Below are 20669 nucleotides of genomic sequence, written 5' to 3'. Positions count from 1 at the left end.
TGCTTGTGTGTGCCAAGGCCAGGCAATGGGAAGGCTCATACCAAACAAGAATGTGGGCTTAGTCATTGAAGCAGGTCATCTGTCCCTGCCCATGGCAGGTGGGTTAGAACTTGATGTTCTTAATGTCCTTTCCAACCAGTCCTGGGTTCAGCAGTAGCAGTCACTTTTCTCCTTCTTAGTAGCTGGTGCAGTGCTGTGTTTTTGACTTTCAGCCTGGGAACAGCGCTGATAACACTGATGTTTTTAGTTGTTGCTCAGTAATGTTTAGTCTGACCAAGCACTTTGTGAGTCTCATATGCTGCCAGGGAGGAGGGGAAGCCGGGAGGAAGCAGGGACAGGACACCTGACCCAAACTAACCAAAGAGGTATTCCATACCACAGCACGTCATGCCCACTATATAAACTGGGGGGAGTTACTCAGAAGGGATAGATCACTGCTCGGGTCGGGCTGGGTATCGGTTGGCAGGTGGTGAGCGGTTGTATTCTCTTCCCTTGTTATTTCCCTTATCATTATTATTATTGGTGGTAGCAGCAGTGGTTTGTGTTATACCTTAGTTACTGGACTGCTCTTATCTCAACCCATGGGAGTTACATTCTTTCCATTCTCCTACCCATCCCTCTGGGAGCGGGGGGAGGAAGCGGGGGGAGTGAGTGAACAGCTGTGTGGTTTCTGAGTTACAGGCTGGGCTTAAACCATGATACAACCCTAACTATTCTATGATTCTAATACTCACCCATATTCCTCATGCCAAAGGCAGCTAACATGGAGCTGATCGCATGTGCTGGGGCTCCCAGTGTTTCCCACTGGGGAGATTGCTTTCCACCCTAATAGATCTAGCAATTTCAGCCCCTCCTGCTGATGTTTTTACTTACTGATTTATATGCCTTCTTAGCTCCCCTCCTTTTCATTTCTTCCCATCACTCTGTGTCCAGGCTGTCGGCAGAGCTATCGTAAGTGCAATAAGGACTGGCAGGTAGTGTCTCTCTGAGTGATAATTGCATGCCTTGGGTGGTGTGATTGAGGACAAAGCCCAGAGACTCTCAAACCACTTGACAGGAACAATAATTGTCCCGAAGCGTGCTGCCCTGCAGTGACTTATTGCTGTTATCAGAGGAAATATCTCCAGGAAAGACAGGGGGAGAGATAGAGCTGGCTGCTGAGCACCTGGTGCTGGATAGGACATCACTGACACACCATCAGATAGGCTGGTCCCACCTGGGTGTCCTTATAACATCCTTTAACTCAAGTTGGAGCCACTTAGAAAAGCATCTGCTTAAGATGCTGATCCTTGGTGTAAATTTTGAGGGACCAGACAGTGGAGAGCAAGAGTTGAGGCTTTCCCTTGATTCTATCTGGTGTGAAAGCAGGGAAACCCCTGCATTTCACAGAAGTTGAGCTGAATTTGAGCACGTCAGTGCCTAGTGTACAATGGGAGGGGATAGATCTTGAGGCTTCTGAGGGAAAAAAAGCCAAGAATGATTGCTTAGTCTAGCATGCACCACCAACAGAAAGATCTGCTGGCAGGATAGCATCCCTTCAGAGACACACCATCACAACACATCCTCCCACCTTCTTTTGGACCTTCTCCAAGCCTGCAATGCAGGTGCTACATTCAGTCCCTCATCCAGCAACTCTGCTGAGTAAAAAGCTCTGTCAAAGGGAGCTGATTCAATTTACAAACAAGCTCATAGAGCTGTTTCTAAAGGCAGGTGACCCTTGGAGCAGGGGCTCATTGTATTGCGGTGGCTCCAGACTGAATGCTAATTCGGGCAAGGAAGGAAATAATCATGATGGAGACATATCTGCAGCACTCCTTCCCTATTGTCTGTGTGCTCTGCCACTGCTCAGAGCGAGGGCTTCTCTGTTTCCTCTCTGTATGTGTGTGAATGTGTCTTTCTTTTGTCTGTTTCTCCCTTCCACATCTCTTTCAGTGTCTGCAAATTCAGAGCAACAATGAAATAACATTTCTCAGGGAAGAAAGCAAAAAAGAACTCAAATCAGAGAGTCAAAGTGCCTTCGAAAGGAAAAGGAAGGAAGGAGAAGGGAAAAGAATAGAGGGTGGAGAAAGGGAGAGGAGGAAGAATACTGAAAAGAGTTGATTTGGTCCAAAATAAGCATCTCTCCTTGTAGAAAAGAGAGGTCCACCCAAGCCACCACCAAATATGGGACTGGCGTACTATGGTCACCATGCAGCAGCAAGGTCATGGAGTGCTTTGCCATTAGCCTGACACTCAGCCCTGCTACACTGTGTAGCTCAGGAGTATCCTTGTGTGCCCTGGCTTGTGAAAATTAGCATTAAAATCAATATAGTGCTTCTGGAGCACTCAGACATCCCATGAGCAAACACATGTGGCGATTCACGGAAGCCCACTTCTCTGCTTCTAGGCACTAGCAACCTCTTGGAGCATGCAGGTAGTATGGGAATAGTAACTATTACCTCTCAAAACCAGCCTCTTTTATTGGATATCACAAATTCAGATCTGAGTTCAGGATTGCTGATGCTGTCCGTTCCTTGCTCAACCCCGCTATGCTTAAAATCATCCTGAGGTAGTTTACGATGATGTCTATTTATGTGTGCCAGAGAATTTGCGTCTCTAAAGGGTAGCTGCTCTCTTCCCTGCTAAGACTTTTTGGACAGTCATGTAGTCTCTACCCAGATCCATATAACACCCCTTTAGCCACAACGTTCCACTGCTGTAAAAGTAAATCCTAATTTGTTTTAAAGTGTAATGCCTTCTTAACTTCTCCAACCATCCATTCTTACGAAACATCAAACCTGGATGCTCACAGGCCGCTAACCAGTAATGAAAATCAGGGGGACACAGAAATAAATGCAGCAATGTGATTAGGAAGCTGCTTGTTTGCAACAGATCATAAAGTGTGTGAAGTGCCTGTAATCTTCAGCATGCTGCTTAATGCAGCAGAATATGTTGTGACGGATTTTAACAGGCACTGCTCGGCATGGAGTGGCAGAGCTACAGTGAAGTGGCTAAAGCCTGTAACTAGCTCTTTGACTAATACATCTTCTCGTAGTAGCAGCAACAGAATGACTCAAATGTACATCTTGGAGACATGAATCTCGTGGAAAGACCACTCTTGCCTATATGCACAGCTGCTGGCAGGTAGAGCACCTCCCATGAGACAGGCTGAGAACATTGGGGCTGTTCAGCCTGGAGAAGAGAAGCTGCGTGGAGACCTCAGAGCAGCTTCCAGTGTCTGAAGGGGGCTACAAGGATGCTGGAGAGGGACTCTTCCTCAGGGACTGGAGTGATAGGACAAGGGGTGATGGGTTCAAACTGAAACAGGGGAAGTTTAGATTGGATATAAAGAAGTTCTTCCCTGTGAGGGTGCTGAGGCGCTGGCACAGGGTGCCCAGAGAAGCTGTGGCTGCCCCATCCCTGGCAGTGTTCAAGGCCAGGTTGGACACAGGGGCTTGGAGCAAGCTGCTCTAGTGGAAGGTGTCCCTGCCCGTGGCAGGGGTTGGAGCTGGATGATTTTAAGTTCCCTTCCAACACAAACCAATTTGGGATTCTATGATTCTATGCCAACGTTTGCTCCCAACAACATCGGTGCAGTGACACCACCTTTGCGACTCCTGAGCGGGGGGTGTTACTGCCTGCACTGCTGATGGGGAAGCAGAGGTGGGCAGAGGCAAAGAGACTAACAAAAGGTCATGTGGTGAATCAGCGACAGGAGGAAATTTTGATTCAAGTCTTCAGACTTTCACCCTTCTTTTGACCCGTTACATGCTGGCCACTGTCAGACTTTATATAGGGTTTTATATGTCCCATCACCAAAACCCCACAGAATAACCCAACTCTCAGCCTTGACATGAAGACCTCTCCCTCCAGAAACCCTTCTGAATGCATACAACGATGTGGCACTGTGAGGATACAGGCAGATTAAACTGATAATAATCATAGAATCGTAGACCCATAACGCCTAAGGGTCATGGCTACTCACAGAATCACAGAACTGTCAGGATTGGAAGGGACCTTCTGGAGACCATCCAGTCCAAACCCCTGCCAAGGGAGGGCCACACAGAACAGGTTACACAGGAACATGTCCATGGTGGGTTTGCAATGTCTCCAGAGAGGGAGAGTCCACAACCCCCCTGGGCAGCGTGTTCCAGTGCTCTGTCACCATCAACATAAATAACTTCTTCCTCATGCTGAGGTGAAAATTCTTGTGTTTCAGTTTATGGCCATTGCTCCTTGTCCTGTCACTGGGCACCACTGTGAAGAGTCTGGCATCATCCTCACCTTTGAGCTATTGATCTGCATTGATGAGATCCCCTCTCAATCTGCTCTTCTCCAGATTAACCAGGCCCAGCTCCCTCAATCTCTCCTCATAAGAGAGATGCTCCAGACCCCTGAGCATCTTTCTTGTACTGCCAAATATTGGGATCCAAGGGCAGAAGCAACTACTGGTCCTCCTTGGCCCCTGCATCCCTCCCTAGCACGCAGGGCTTGCTCACCGAGGTGTTCTGGCACTGCACGCTGGAGCTGTTGAACCTCAAGGCAGGCACTCTCTGCTCATTGCCCTGGATGTTCAAGATGCACTCGTAGCCCCTCTGTCCCGACTGTGGTTGAGGCAGGTTCTTGGCTTTCAAGGTGATCGGCTTGATCACCTCCACCGGCACCAGGATCTTCTCTGCCTGCAGCAGCTGGGGACAGTCCTAGGGAGAGAGAAGACAAGGCACCAAGTCAGCACATGGGTTTCCCAGCCCCAGGTGGGGTCCTCTGATGCTTCTCAACCTTCTCACTTCATGCTTTGCTTCCGCCCATTACAAAGCCTTTGCATCTCCCTGGGCCTCAGCCTGTTACAAGGTATTCCAGGAGCATTACAGGAAGGCTGAGATAAACAGGTAAGAAGGATTTCTTTTACAGACCACCCTTTCCTATCTCCCTTGTTCACCCTACAGACTTGCAACCTTCAGGACCCAAGGAAGCTACCGCTGGTGCTTTTTAATACCTGTTCCATTAATCAGGTAGCTGGAAAGCAATCATGTTCCCTCCAGGAACTTAGCCCAGTTGCAACACCATGACATGAGAAGTGAATAAAGCACAAAGCTGAGCATAATTCCCTGCTTGGAGGCACAGCTCCAGCCAGCTCCAGCAAGACAGAGGCTAGGCTGTTAAAAAGAGAGGTTTTTTTGGCTTAGAAGGGGACAGAGCATTTATTACAGATGGATCCAGCTCTCAGGAAACAACTGTTACACAGCGCGTGGAGATCCCATGGAAAAGCTTGTCACCATTTCACTAAAGGAGCAATGCTGAGTGTGTGTCGCTAATCCAGTGCCTCACAGGGTGAGGTTTTGGGTACCCAAAGTTGCAATGCAGAAGGCTGTATTCAAAGTCTCATTAATAAGCACAGAGTAGCAGTGCACTGCTTCTTCATGGCACAATCAGACAACCACGAGCTGTCAAATCCATGTATTCCAGGAGGCTATCAACTCTTCAGGAAATGACTGCAGCATTTGCCTGGCTAATCCAAGGCACTTTGATATAAAAACCCCACTGCAGCAGGCTACAAAACGTAAGCATGCCATACGCACAGACCATGCTGTCTTGCTCACTTCTGAGTGCCTGGATGTCCCCCCTTTTAAGTCTTTTCCTAGATGTCAAAAGGAAGCCTGTCCCGTCTTTTTATTTCTCTGCACTGCATTGGGCATGCTGTCTGTTATCTGTAGAGCACCACGGTATCATGATGGTGCAGCCACCCTGTCCAGAGAACAGCACCACTTCAGACTGAACTGCCCAGTGTTAAAGTCAGACCCAGTTGGTGCAAGCAGAGACAGGAAACTTATATAAAGAGATGCAAGCTTTATCTGCAGGTGTGGGTAAGGGACAGCAGGAGAAAAAATGACTGATCCAGGGCTGGAAAGTAAGGAAAGGGACTGAGAGGTTCAAAAGTGGAATTTATGGCTCATGAGAGCCTGGGAGCTGGTTAGAGCAGATGGTGGAAGCATCTTACTGAAGCAAATAGCTTAGGAAGATAAAGAAATGGATTAGACGTGTAACATCTGCAGTTATGCCAACCAGGAATAGAATTACAAGAGCCATCAATCATCACACTGCGGGTGTGAGCTGATCCATGGCCAGGGGCAGGAAGAAAATCCAGTAACCACACAGCACATTGCTGCAGTGAAGTCCAGAAGCCTTCCCCAGTCTCCTGGCTGGATGATGTAAGGATTGGAAGTGGAAAGCCCGTGTGGCACTGCATTGCAGTAATGAGCTTTACCACTATGACTCTCTGCAGTCTTGGGGATGCTGGTGCCGAGTAGTACTTCAACATGTGAGGAGGCTCCAGAAAGTTGAGTGCATGAGTGGTGGATGTTGCTCTATGCCTCATCATGCACAAGACACAGTGTAGAAAGAGGCTGTATGGGACCCCCAGGAGTGCTTAAGGAGCTACACCCTGTTCCAATACTCCAAGCTCTTGCTGTTGTTCTGTCCTGTGACATTGTCCTAAGGGACAACTACTAATACTGGAATATAACTTCTACTAATGCTGGAATACAACGGTTAGGGTGTCACAGAAGTGTTTGTCTTGACAACAGGGTAAGACTTGACAGTCTAGAAAGCCTTTCTAACCTTAGGTTCAGTGGTCCCATCCACCAGTGTTAGGATTAGGTGGAGGTTTAAGTAGCTACTCAGCATGAGAAAGTGAGGCATAATCTAACCCTGGGTGACTCGGACCTATGAAAATGCAGAGGGCAAGGGAAGGAGGCGGTCTAGGCTGTGCAGAAATATGAGTGAGAGTTTCCAGCTCTGACAACACCAGCAGATAACATCTATAAACACCATTTGGGACTGCATGGCTTCAACACCCCCCTGACCCTTCCCCTTCATCTGCCCAACATGTCCTGGGGCCTCTGAATCAGCTCCCTCTCTTTCTCTTGGCATAAGAAAAGACCTTGGCAACATCACCTCATTTTTCTTTCTTCCCAGCTATAGGAGTTGAGAGAGAAATGCATTGGCACAGGGAATCAGTGGGACAGGAGGATGGGAAAGCCCTATCTGCTGCTGAGCAGCCATTTCCCAAGAGTGGGCATTTTGCTTGATGTCTGTCACATCGAAAAGCCTCTGAAGGGGGCTAGAGGATGGGGGCTGGAGATAGTCCACTATGTTACCTGCAGGCCAATCCCAGCTCTTCAGGCTGGTCTTGTCTAGCTTTATCCTGTCCCCCTCCACCACTGGTGCTGTAACCTTTCTGATAACACTTGTTTCAAGTTCATTAACAAGCAGTGATTGCAGCAGCCCCAAAACAGGATTCGTTTGCATATAAAAAGCTTTGCAGTGATGTGAGGAAGTTCATTATAGATAATTGAAGAGGCAAGCGCCATAAAGAGGAAATCCTCCCAATGTGGCTTTATCTGATTGACCTAATGTTCTTTCTAATTGAAACAGGGAGGGGAAAAGGCAATTTCATTGGGTGATGTACTGCATAAAACCTCTGAGCTTGGACTAGGCTCTGGGTTTGAATTCAGATGTGATATTCATTTCACAACCTGTGTCAAGCTTTGGGTGCCTGGTCAGGTATGTATTTAGAGGGCAAAACACCAGCCTGCTCAGAGCAGACCCTGGCACAGGATCCAAGCAGAAGGATCCTTTAAAAAGAGTTATCCTGGGCATTTTCCAGCAGAGGCAGTTTCTATTCACCTTTTCCTCTGCAACGGACATCACCTAGGTTGCAAAAGCACAGTTTTCACATGATGTAGGGGGAATAAAAACATCCACTGCCAACAACTGTACCGAGGAAGGGCACAATCCCATCCCTTTTGCCTTTGGTGTATAATAAATGAAGCCTTCCTCCTGACTCTAAGGGGAGCAGGTTCAGATTCCAGAGGAGCTCAAATCCAGTTTAATCTGTACCAGGGCAACTCATTTGAAAGTGGACTTTTGTTGATTCATTCTGTGTATGTAACTCCATTCTATTCCTTAAATGCTTTCAAATCAGTCTCTTTACAATAACATTCTCCACTCTTGCCTGTTACTTGTATCAGTAGCGATGCACACCTCAAATCACCAGACTGCCAGTTGTCAAGTAAAACACTGCATGAAATGGACTGTACTCATTGGGTCGATGGTAGTTTCATTTTCTTTATTTATAACTCCTCATAGAATGTCTGCAATTGTGTTTTGCTGTAACTTGCTGAAATAATGAAGTCTCAGAAATGAGAAGCTTTTCTCTCCTTTTCTCTCACATATGTGTTATGGCCCTCATCACAGCTATACCTGAGAGTCCCCAGTGAAAGCCATCATGAGAATTCTTCTGAAGAGGACAATGAAACCTCTCTGGGGCTATGTGCTCTTAGCCCTGAACTAATCAGTTTGGTTCCTTTATGGTGCTTCATACATACATAGCTATGTTTTTGTGGAGATATTTTTTCCACTATAAGCTGGAGACTGACGAGGTACTCGTAGTCATCATCCTCTCCTAGGGATGAAGCATGTAAGGATCTTTCTTTTACAATGCTGTAATATAGCATGGGTTTTCTTCTAATCTTATTTTTCAGAGTTTCAGTCTCTGTTACTGTTTATAGCCAGAATTATGATCCCAAGTGTCATGAAAGTGTTTTCTGTTTTCCTAAAGCAAATGAGTCTGATCTGCTCTGAATGGTAGGCATCTTGCATGGGAACAGGTAAAACATCCATGAATCATAGTATCATAGAATCCCAGACTGATTTGGGTTGGAAGAGGCCTTAAAGCTCATCCAGCTCCAACCCCTGCCACAGGCAGGGACACCTTCCACTAGAGCAGCTTGCTCCAAGCCCCTGTGTCCAACCTGGCCTTGAACACTGCCAGGGATGGGGCAGCCACAGCTTCTCTGGGCACCCTGTGCCAGCGCCTCAGCACCCTCACAGGGAAGAGCTTCTGCCTAAGAGCTCATCTCAGTCTCCCCTCTGGCAGGTTAAAGCCATTCCCCTTGTCCTGTCCCTACAGGCCCTTGTCCAAAGCCCCTCTCCAGATTTCTTGTAGACCCCTTTTTAGGTACTGGAAGGCTGTTATAAGGTTTAATACAATGACTCATCCATCTGTCAACAGTCTCCACCTTACACTGATGTCCCAGTTCGCTTGTTTTTCTCTGTGCATCTTTTGTTATTCCAAGCATTCAGGTGAGGGAATCTTAATTACTTTTCCTTCATACCACCCCCTCATGATCCCTGGTAACATTGACCAGATCTCTGCTGTCTACAAAAGGAAACTAGAGTTCACCTACTGCTGACTGCATTGCAGGCATCCTTGGCAAGATAAACTCAACTCTTGGCAACGGATGTTCACCCTTCCTTTCCCAGATGAGCAGCATTCATCTCCATTTAGGACCACCACCTACTTATGACTACCTACTTATCTCAAAGCATACAGATCCCCTTTTCTCCTGCCATTAAAATCCAGTTCCTCATCTTCAACCTCAGGGGCTTTTAAGATGTTTTTTTCAATATCCCTCATTCATCAACCATCTTTGTGCCTTACCCAAGCCATCTTGCCTAGAAGGAACATGACGTCAAAGTGAATCCAAGTGAGGGCCATAACTTACTCACTCAAGTCCTTTGGGATGCACAAGAAATGACACTCAGATTGCTGTTTACTCGCATATGATGTAAATACAATACATCTTTTGTTTCTCTGCTCTGCTGAGCTGCAATGTACTGCTTTCCCTGTGTTCCCTATGGCTTTCCCACCCTCCCACTCCACTGTAATCACATCAAGAGGATAAGGGATTAAGTCTTGATTAAGAGGGAGTGAGAGGCAGGGATTGCGTCTTTATAAAGATATCTAGATCACAGCTTCTGGATGATCTGTAAATTAGAACCAAAAAACATTAAAACCAAAACAGAACAGGGAAAGGGAAAGAGAAAGGAAAGGAAGGGGAAAGAGGAAAGTAAAAAAGGAAGAAAATAATGGAGTTTTTTTCATTGCTTTTAGGGGAATCAGATTTCACCGGGATAAAAAGCAGGAAGGCAGCAAGTTGGCAGATGAGAGGCAGCAGGGACTGCCTGGAATATGTTCTCTGAACTTCTCTCTCACACCTCAGCACAGTCACCCTGGGTCAGGGCTGTGATATCACCCAAGCAAACCAGAGGCTTGTTCAGCAGCAACCCTGTACCGCTGCAGACAGACGGCTTCAAGCTCCAGGGCTGACAAGCTGGTTCCGTCGATGAATCACTTCTAAACACTCGCGCAACTTCCCAGCCCCAGGATTATCTGGAGAAGGAAGCAGCAAGGAGCACAGGGCATTCCCAGTGTGGGAAGGGAAAGGGGTGACTTACAGTCCATGTTGTGTTTACATTATTACACCACTAATTCTTAGCATCATAAGAATTATACTGAAAATTTACGCCAACAGTGCTGGGGAATGTTATTAGGTTATAAAGCGGAATCAGGTCAATGCTTTGGAGGCAGGATTCCAAAGTCCATAAATTTCTGGATATACTTCTCCCAAATTTACATCGGCACCAGCAGCAATCAAACCAGCTACAAAAATGCTTCACCCGGTCAAAGAATTTTTTAATGCACCATCTATTTTAGCTGCACTTCCTAAGTTTACAGTGTTGTTAGTTTGATTGATGGCATGCTTATTTATTGTCCCAGCTAAAGTAATAATACAAGAAGAAAATGCTCTGAACTTTAAAGGCAGCCAATGAGGAGAAAGCAACAGGATTTATGGGAAGTGTAAACACACGCAGAGCCAGCAAAGGAATAATTGAGTACTTGCACCACTGTCACTTCTGGTGGCTCCATTCCAGTTAAGAGCCTTCCATGCACTCAAGAGCAAATACCAGGGCTCTGTTGTCAGGTATAGCAAGTGATGCTGGTGCCTGGGAAAACGTGGCTGGTGCTCAGTCTGTGGAAGAGCCTTGGCCCTGTTTAAGATCTGTACACACTACTTACTACATACTTCAATGGTGGTTTGCACAGATCAGTGTACAGATATCACTGCTGGAGGAAGGGAGACCAAGAGATCAATAGCAGATCATTAGCTCAGCTGCCATGACCTCTTAGGTCCCTGGCTTCAGTGCTATGAGTGATGCTGATCACCAAAGAGTGGCTACTCGAAAAGCAGAAGCTGAATGAAGATAACTAACCTCCTCTCACATTGCTCACTGATGGATCCCGTTGATCAGAAGCCAAGTGACTCCCCCAAGGCCATGCAGACAGCGTTGGGAAATGACCCAGGTCTGCTGAGAGCTTGATCCCAACCTAGGACTATTCTGCCTCTGAAGTCAGTCCACACATCTCTACTGATCAACATTAATGATTTTACCCTCCTTTAATCCTTTATTAATAGAGTCTTTCTCAGCTGGTCCATTATTTCACAAGGATCAAGGTCAGGCTGCCATAATTATCCAAGCACCACATTTATCCTTGTTAAATAGAGACACAACGTTAGCTTTCTCTCAGCCCTTTGTTGCTTTGACTCACTCTCAGAAGGAAAAGTAATGATCCAGAGAGCAGGAGCCTTCTGGTCACTGGATGAGAGGAGGGGACTAGTGATAAAAATAGTAGATGATTGTGTCAGTAGGTACATCTGCTCACAGGAGAACGGCTACTGGAGACATGCAAACAGTCTCAGTTCTTGGTGTTTCCTGAGTAACTGCCTGGTTTTGAAATGGTAAGGAATATGAATGTGTGCACTGAGGAAGGTGGTGTATGTGCAAGAGAGAAGATAACCATGTATTTACTTGGATAAAGTCTATAATTTGTGAACAGAAAATCCTGGTTCAGTAGGAGAGCCCTTCAGAATAACGCACAGAGTAGAACTGGGTTGTGCAAAGCATGGGACAGAGCACAGACAGCTTATTTCTCCTCTAGTTATTACTATATAAATCTACATCTTTCTTACTTCCCTCTGAAGTTCATAAGACCTTTCACGTATATCAAACCGCTGTACATCTACGTGTGGCACCCCGGAAGCCCAATGAGGCTGCAGATTTTGAGCCTTACAATAATACCCTCTACTGCTCATCCATGTACCAATGACATTGACATGTCATTCGTCAGCATAAGTTTCTGTGCCAACAAATGGGTTTTGTATGGGTAAAGGTCATTCTCCAACCAAGAATCCCCTCAGAAGTGACAGGGACTATCATGACAATACTCTCACATGAGGATTTCTCGTATCTAACAAGGGTTGAGCCCAAAATGTAGTGCTTTCTTCCTAAGAGAGGACCAAAAGGACTATTTGTTCTCTAAAGCTGCCTGTATTGACAAAGTTAATATGAACTTGGTATCTCTGAGAGCTCCAGACTTTGGTCCAATTAGCCAGGAATAGCCAATGAGTTCAGAAGTCAATAGAGGAGACAGAGCAACAGATGGATCGGAGGTTGCACCCACAGGACATGTTGATTCAAACCCATTTCCTTCAGAAACTAGGACAGAGGCTCAGAAAGTTCTACTGCTTTGGCTTTCACAGTGGGAAGGTCAGGACCGTGATATCATGGCTTTTGTCATGCTCCCCCTCACTAAGATTCATGACAGCATGAGATAACAACCAAGCCAAAGCAAATGGAGTCACTCTCAAATAACAGGCAGGGAAGGAGGGTCTGGGGTCAGTCTGCTGGAGATGCACCAAGCAGGAGACACATTCCAGCCTCACCTCTTACCTGCAGCTTCAACATCCTGAGAACATCTATCCTTGGCCAGATCCCAAAAGCTTACACGTCCCAAAGCAGTGAATTCAGCTGGTGTTACAATGGAGAAAAGCAAAGTCTTCTTGCTTCAGAGCCAGGCCATCACCCTGGACTAAGTCTGAATAGGGAATTGTCTTTCCTCCCTTAAACTGCAGGCTGCCATATGGATCCTAGCAGACCTAACAGATGTCCAGATAGCCAGAAAATCCTGTAGTCACTTGAGGCATTACAATGACATTGCACTGCGCTATGCTATCAAAACAACATAAGCTCTTCCCGACGTCATTTCAAGGGTGCAGTGTTGACAGGGACAGATGAATATTACCCTGCTTCATTCTGAGATCACTCTGTCCTGTGGAATGAATAATCTTGCATTACAAAGATGAGCAGCCCAACTGTTATGAGTAACATGGTGTTGAGCGTCAGATGCTTCTTACATCTCCACTCAAACTAATCTCCCTGAGTTGCTCCTAGGAATTATATGAACAGGTCCTTGATTCGTCATTCACATGGTGGCTGGAGAGGCTAAGCACTAAGAACACAAGATGTGTATTAAGGTAGGATGAAGTGCTCATAGGAAGGCCTTTTTCCATCACTTCTCTGTTCCCGTTGGGATTTGGCTGTAGGTCTCAGGAAGGAGAGGCATGATGGGGCTGCCCAGCAGAGACTGCCTGCAGATCCACCACCATAATAATCACAAACCCTGCTGGAAGTTACTGCAGAAATTGAACAAGTTACCAGCCTTTTCCCCTGCCAGCTGGATGGCTGCAGGGCATAAAGGCTCAGAGATGACAAAAAGTACTAGAAAATAGCAGAAGAAACCACTTCACAACCAGGATTTCCATCTTTGTCTTCACCTCAGTGCCAGTCAGTGTGACTTGCAAAAACCAGTGAATTATCCAATTTGCTTGTACATGCTCAAAGACATGAACAGTCCTCACTGTGAGATCACAGCTCCAGGTACTAAGGACTGTACAAGCACCTATTAGCAGGAAGTGCTTACCCAAATCAGATGTGTGTGTGACAGAAACAGGGGCACAGGAAGGTCCAAGCTAAGAATAAAACTCTCATTTGCTGAAGTAAAACCTGTAGCCTCATGCACTGCTTGAGACTGCCTCTGAGCAGTGATTTCTAACAGGACGCCATGAACAAGGGGAAAGCTTTCTGCCTGGACTCCCATTTCTGTGCTTAGATTCCTCTTACTATCATTTGAAGCACTCTCTCTGAAGAGGACATACCCACTACACCACACATCTCTCTTTCTGGGAATGGGCAGGGGGGTTGGAACTAAATGATGTTAAGGTCCTTTCCAATTCTAACTATTCTATGATAATAGTGGATGAAGGCTGAAATGCCACAGCCTGGAATGCCAAACCCTCAGGGCATGGCTGGATCCAAACCATCAGCTACAGCCTCATCCCAGATTATCCCTGCTTCCCCCTGGACAAGATGCCGACTAGACTGAACTCCGTCATCCATGCTTGGAAACACTTCTAAGAGCTAAACAGATGATAAATACCAAACCCCCATGCTGCTTAAAAGCAGGTGCCACAAAACGCATGCATCACTACGCCAAATCCCATCTGCATGGGAAGGGTGCAGTCTAGAGCTGCTTCTGAATCCCTCTCCTCTCCTGCTGGTCCCTCTGCCTGCTTCCAGCACTTGAAGGTAGCAGGTTGCCTGCAGTTGCCATAGAAACTACACCTCACACCCTCCCCTTAATGATAGGCAGGTGCCAGGATAAGTGAGTGGATAATCGAAAAACAAGGAAGGATTCAGCCTCTGATACTGGCCTTGCTCCAACTGTCATTAGAGTCCCTGAGAAATGAGATATATTCATTTGAGCTGAGATGGGTTTTCTCTCTACCCCGTGCTCATGCTTCCAGCAGTCTCTTCTCTGGCCAGGTTAGAGGAGAACAGAAACCAGAGTGGGAGGAAAACCAAGCAGTTGCCACAGCAACAGTTGAAGATGCATCACCAGAAGCTTTGCAGATGCAAGGGAGAATGGAGTGGACCACACTCACCTGATGACCCAGCAGCTCCTCTAATCCCACCCCAGTGCAGACACCCAGGCACTTCCACCAGCATTTTAGGAGGTGGGCACAATACCTTCCTTCTGAACCTTGCAAAGAGGATAAAGCAGAACACTTGGAGGCCCTAAAAACCTGTCTGCTCTTTTGAGACCCTGCAGCAAAGCCCTCCCTTAGCCATACTGAGATGCATTGGCAGGGTGGGGAAGGGCACTGCTGAGTTTACTACAGACAAAGTTCATGATGAGGCATTAAACTAGACTAGAATAGAATAATTGAGTATTTGCAGTTGTAAGGGGCCTAAAATGATAGAATCGGAAAATGGTTTGGGTTGAAAAGGACCTTCAAATCCTCTAGTTCCAATCTTCTGCCATGGGCAGGGACATTTCCACTAGAGCAGGTTGCTTCAAGCCCTGTCCAACCTGGCCTTGAACACAGGCAGAGATGGAGCATTCACAACTTCTCCCGGCACCCTGTGCTAGCACCTCCGCACCCTCACGGTAAAGAACTTCTTTCTTATCTCCAACCTGATCTTCCCCTGTTTCAGTTTGAGCCCATCACCCCTTGTCCTATCACAACAGTCCCTGATGAAGAGTCCCTCTCCAGCATCCTTGTAGGCCCATTCAGATACTGGAACACTGATCACCTAGTCCAAATGCCTGACCACTCCAGGACTGGCCAGAATTTAAAACATGGTATTAAAGACATTGTCCATTGCTTCTTAAATATCTACCAGCTCAGGCTGAGCTTTCATTATCACTCCCTGCTTCTTTTTCCCCTCCCTTCTTCCCTGTATCCCCAACACCCATCCTCAAGAAGGACAATCATTGCATCAGAGCTAAATCAGTGCACTCTACTGCAGAGGCCACTGGATCATTCAGCACAAGACATGAGCAAACACTGGGCAAAGCAGCATTCCTCTCCTTCAAGCAGCTGCTCACCAGCATGATGTTCACACTGCTTTCTATCACTTTTGACAAATTAATATTTGAAGCAGTTGTTTGTTTTATGTGGGCTTTGCTGTCATTAGCACGTACAACTCCACATAAAACACTTGGGTGCGAGATCTTTTCTTCTGTTCTCGTTTTTAGGCAGCAGATGAAAATCCTTTTAATAAAAAGCTTGTTTGGGGGAAAGAAGAAAAACACACACACAAATCGGCTAAGCAGGGAAAGATGAAAACCTCCTTCAAGGTAATTAAATGATTGCGTATCTTTTAAACCCAGTGGATAATAGATATTATCTAGGCTTGGGTTTGGCTTTTGCCATTTTTTCTCCCCTTCTCTTTCTCCAAACAAAACTAAAATCCTTGCAAGGCCCAGAACAAGATAGCTTTCATCTTAGAGGAGATGGCACAAAAGAAGACTTAATCCTTTATCCCCTCAACTCAAGTAGGCTACCCAAGCTTACCCATCCTTGTACAGATGTCTGTGAAACACTGACATGAAAACTACCCCTCTAGATCTTTGTCTGCTCAAAGGCAAGATGGACGATGCAATCAGATGTATTGGGTAATAGATATCAGGAGAGACAGATGCTCTTTCCACAGCTCCTATCACACCAGAGCCACTCAGATCAATTGCTTTACTCCTCCGTGACTCAGTTTCCATCCACTTCTTGACTGCGTTGCTCATTTACAGGAGAAAATAACCAAGCCCTCTTACTTGGTGATTGTGTCAGATGAGTAATGCTTGATTTCACACTGTGTTAGTCTGCAATGCAATGGTTTGTGGTGCAACACTGAGACTGCACTACGACTTCAGACACAGTCAGCAACAAATGTCAAAAGCAGAGACAGGATGGCCAAGAAATAAACAGGAACTTGGCCTGCTGCCCTCTATCTTTGAGGCTAATTCTTTCAACTTCTGCCACCAGCTCTTGGGGAAAAAAACAACAACAATCCACTTCAGTATTAAAATATCCTTTTGTTTCCACATTCTTGCCCTTCCTGCCCTCGATGGCAATAATATCAGCAAGGAGTCACCCAGTATATTTCAAGCTGGTGGACGTGGCTTTTGAAAGCCTACTGTAAAGGGAAATTATATGCCAAGGTGAAGTATTCCTGCTGCAAATCACACAGAGACATCGTCAACTCAATTTGATTGAGATCAGGACCATAGTCGTAAATACTCTTGCTTTATGACTATGCTGGAGTTCTCCACCGGGAGCAAACATGGGCTTTCCAAAGGTTCCCAAACAAGTTCATTCAGCTTTATTTTGGGCAGAGGTGATTCACTGAGCACCTGACAAGTGACAGGTAGGAAAGTCATGCTCCTTTGTTGATAGCAATGGATGTGCCTATTCTGTCCTTTCTCCATCTCTGGTTTAACTTGTCAGGCGGTGGTAGGACATCTGCCTTGTCCCATCCTGGGGCTGGCTGATCACAGCTATCTACCATGTAAGTCAAAGGGCCCCTTTGGATAGCAGATCAGAGGCTATACAATAAAAACAACATTTTGCCTTCTGGACAGCATGGGTCATGCCAAAGCCTTTCTGCTGTGCTACTGGATCGGTCTCAAATTCATCCTGCACTCAGTATTAATCAGCAACTCAGACTACAAGGAAAGAAAACCCAAGATCCTGTCAGAGAACATGAAGAAGACCTGTAGGAAAAGCAGGCTGAGGCCATGGGAATCCAGAAACTTGTGGGATGTGCTAAGATAATGATGGAGTCAGGAGTACACAAAGGCACAAGTCTTCCTTAGAAGTGCTTTGGGCTGGTTATGGGGTGATGGGTACCATCCCAATTGGTCCATTTGCAGCCCAGGCCATCTGGAGAGTAGGAAGTCTCTTCCCACATGATGGCAAGATGCTGCATGAGCAAAGAGAGGAAGAAAAATCACCTGGAGGTGGATGTATCAACAAGAGAAGGTGAAGGCCATAGTGAGGAGGAAGGGAGCAGGCTTGGGATGCTGGCAATGGTGGTTGCAGAGGGAAGGAGATTCTGGCACTGGTCCATCTGACAGAGTAACACCAATATTTCTATGCTTGGCAAGGAGTCTCTTGGTTCAATGAGATCATATGATCCTAGAAGCTGGCTATGCTAATCTGCTCAGCAGATTTATGGATGGACTGCAAATGGGATCATCCAATCATCCCACACTGGTAGTACAGTTTCCCATCATTACCGCCTCAAAACTTACTGATTTAGCAGGTACTTATGCCTGGATGGTAGCAAACACTTCCCCCTCCTCATCCTCCGCAGGTCCAAGTGCTTGTAGAGGAAAGGATTGAAAGAAGCATTGCAGATGGAGATGAAAGGCCAGTAAAAATAGGCCCACTCACTGAGATGGTACATTTTCAGCACTACTGGAGATGCTATTGGGAAGTCTGGAAATGGACCTCAGTCCACTCAACCTTGCGAGTCAATGGGAACTGAGTGGAGATCTGTGTTTGTCAGAACGCACATGTAATCCCATCCTCCCCCAAGCGTCCTTGAGGGCCATGAATACACAGAGAGCAATGAGAAGGGTTCTGAAGCTACAGGGCATTCTTCACATTGCCAGTTAGAAAGCAATCTCTGGAAGTCTGGGGCTCTTGCAAGGCCATTCTTGCAGATATGTCCAGTCATTCCTAGGCTGAGAAGTGTTTCTTCTGCACAGCACACAGCCAAACCAGCTCCTGAGCCAAGCAGCTGGCTGCCAAATGTCTCCTGTAGGAAAGTGGTTTGTGGTCAGAGATGGTTTTGCTGCAGAAGCCAATGAGGTGTCTCTAACCTCATTGCTGCAGCCCTCATTAGCAATGGCCAGCATAATATACATGTGCCTCATGATGCTATCGTTGCCTTGTGGATCAATGGCCTTCTTCTAAGGTCAGATTTGTGCCTCTCCCCGCTGCCATGCAAATCACTTTGCAAGATCAGAGAGGGGGTATGTGAAGCTCAGCAGGAAACTATCTGTTAAAAGGAGTAGAAGAGAGAAAGAACAGTCTACACTGATGGACAAAGCCCCCCAGACTGGAGCTGTCTCCTAGCCTGAAGAGGATACCCTTCAGAAACAGAACCAGTGAGAGGTGATAAAGCAACAACGGAAAACGTATTAAAATAGGCTGATCTGCAGAGGACAGAGTCCACTGCCTCCTTCCCAGTTCTGCATAGGGGATAAAGTAAAGACCAAGGGCTGTGTCACCCCCAGTATCTTCCCTAAAGAACTGGGATGATACAGAGCTTCTCACGAGTTCCTTTATGATGGGAACAAGTGTCAGAAGTACCAGGGATGTGATAGCGGTGCAGAGATGCACTGAAATCTGTAGTAGGCATTTCACTTTGTGCATGAGACAAGAAGGAACTGGGAAGGTGAGCCCTGTGCTTGGTACATGAGACACACGATAGGAGATAGATGGTGGTAGTATTGCATAGCAGGAAACTGAGACAAATTAATCCAGGGAATGCCACCTGAGCAAAAGGTTGAGGTCCTTCCAGTAGCTGAAGTGGAAGGCGTTGAAGCCTGTGGCCAACAGGACTGGCCAGGGTCCATGCGAGGGAATAGGGCCAGGAGGGCTGAACCTTTGGCTGCTTTCCTTCATCACTTCACCACTGAAAAGAGGATGTGAAGTCCTGTAGCTCCCAAGCAACATTTCAAGCAGCTTTACAGCATATTCTGAATCCTGGTAAATGAAGAACAGGCAGCCTCCCTGCTCATGTATATTTATGGCCTATCCCAATGCCACAGCAGCTCAGGATGTCTGCTCCAGGTCACTTCAACCAGCACGTATGTGATATCTCAGCCAGAACATAAGGGGTGAGAGGGAATGGGGGGTGCCATGGGGGTGTGAAGACACTACATGTGTGCCATTTGGTCCAGCAAACTGGCTCCTGGGCATGGGCTGGGGGTGAGGGACCAGAGACACCAGATGCAGCAGGCGGCATGAGGAGAAGTAGGGATTTCATCCTTTGAATGCAACACACGTTGAGTCTTCAGCAGCCTGTCCCTGGAGGTTCAGCAAGGATCACATCTCTTAATGGCTACTGGTCCCTTGGGCCAGGCAAACAATGAGCCATCTCAGGTCATTTACCAGACAGGCCAGGATGCTTTCAGACCATTCCTGACCAGGAAGTAATTAAGCTGCTTCCTATTTGTATTCTCCCAGGCTCCGCTTGTCTGCAAGTGCTCATTAGTTACAATATGAGCCAGACAGCATTTGCAGTGTAGAAGCCAGCTCTGTATTAAGCCCTAAGGTCCAGTTCAGCTCAGTGACTGGCAATGAGGCTTCCCTAGCTTCATCTGGAGGCAGTTTGGTGCAGTGACCATTAGGTACCTTACCCACGAAGCATGGCTGAAATCCACTAACACTGTAGATAGAGCCCCAAATTCTTCCCCTAAATCCATTCTCAGCAGCTTGGGGAATCTGCTTAGAATCATGGAATCCCAGACTGGTTTGTGTTGGAAATGACCTTGAAGCTCCTCCAGTTCCAACCCCTGCCACAGGCAGGGACACCTTCCACTAGAGCAGCTTGCTCCAAGCCCCTGTGTCCAACCTGGCCTTGAACACTGCCAGGGATGGGGCAGCCACAGCTTCCCTGGGCACCCTGTGACAGTGCCTCAGCACCCTCACAGGAAAGAGGAGATGTATGCCCAGTCTTTCCCAACCCTCCCAGTCCCAGGAGCTTGAAATGAATCCCCAAAGTAACACATTCCCTGTATTGTACAGGAGGGAGAGGGCAGCTCCCTTGGGGTCTGGTAGAGCAGAGCAGAGTAGACCCATCTGCAGAGGGAAAGGTGAGGGTCACCTGGAAGATGAGCAGAACAGGAGGAAGAAGTGGGTGGAGAAGGCTTGCTGGTCTATTGGTCTGACCAAGGCCAACATATGTGTTCCATGCCCTGTGCCCCTGCCTACCTCAGGAAGCTTCACTCGTCCCTCCTGGAAGGAGCAGGAGCTGGGGTCATGAGTGCAGACGTGGCGGTACTTGCACCAGTGACACCGGTAAGGGCTCTCCACACATGACAGACATCTGCAAATAGAGAGAAAGAGCAGTCACTTGGCCTGCCAGGTCCCATCAGC

The 20669-nt window shown here is 46.9% G+C and overlaps 1 protein-coding gene across 1 annotated transcript in view; it reads right to left on the bottom strand.

Moving 5' to 3' along the window:
• Positions 1-20669, bottom strand: part of PLXNA4 (plexin A4) — a gene marked incomplete at both ends in the record, with an annotated part of 435010 nt that overhangs the window by 85534 nt on the left and 328807 nt on the right. Inside the window, 2 exons of the mRNA XM_080614763.1 lie at positions 4479-4679; positions 20505-20619. Coding sequence (XP_080470889.1) covers positions 4479-4679; positions 20505-20619 — 316 coding nt within the window. The remainder of the gene's footprint in view (positions 1-4478; positions 4680-20504; positions 20620-20669) is intronic.

Source organism: Psittacula echo, assembly GCF_963264785.1.
Source record: "Psittacula echo genome assembly, chromosome: 1".
In the NCBI taxonomy this organism is placed as follows: Eukaryota; Metazoa; Chordata; class Aves; order Psittaciformes; family Psittacidae; genus Psittacula; species Psittacula echo.
The sequence above is the reverse complement of the archived record's forward strand: the minus strand, read 5'-3'. Positions and strand labels throughout refer to the sequence as shown.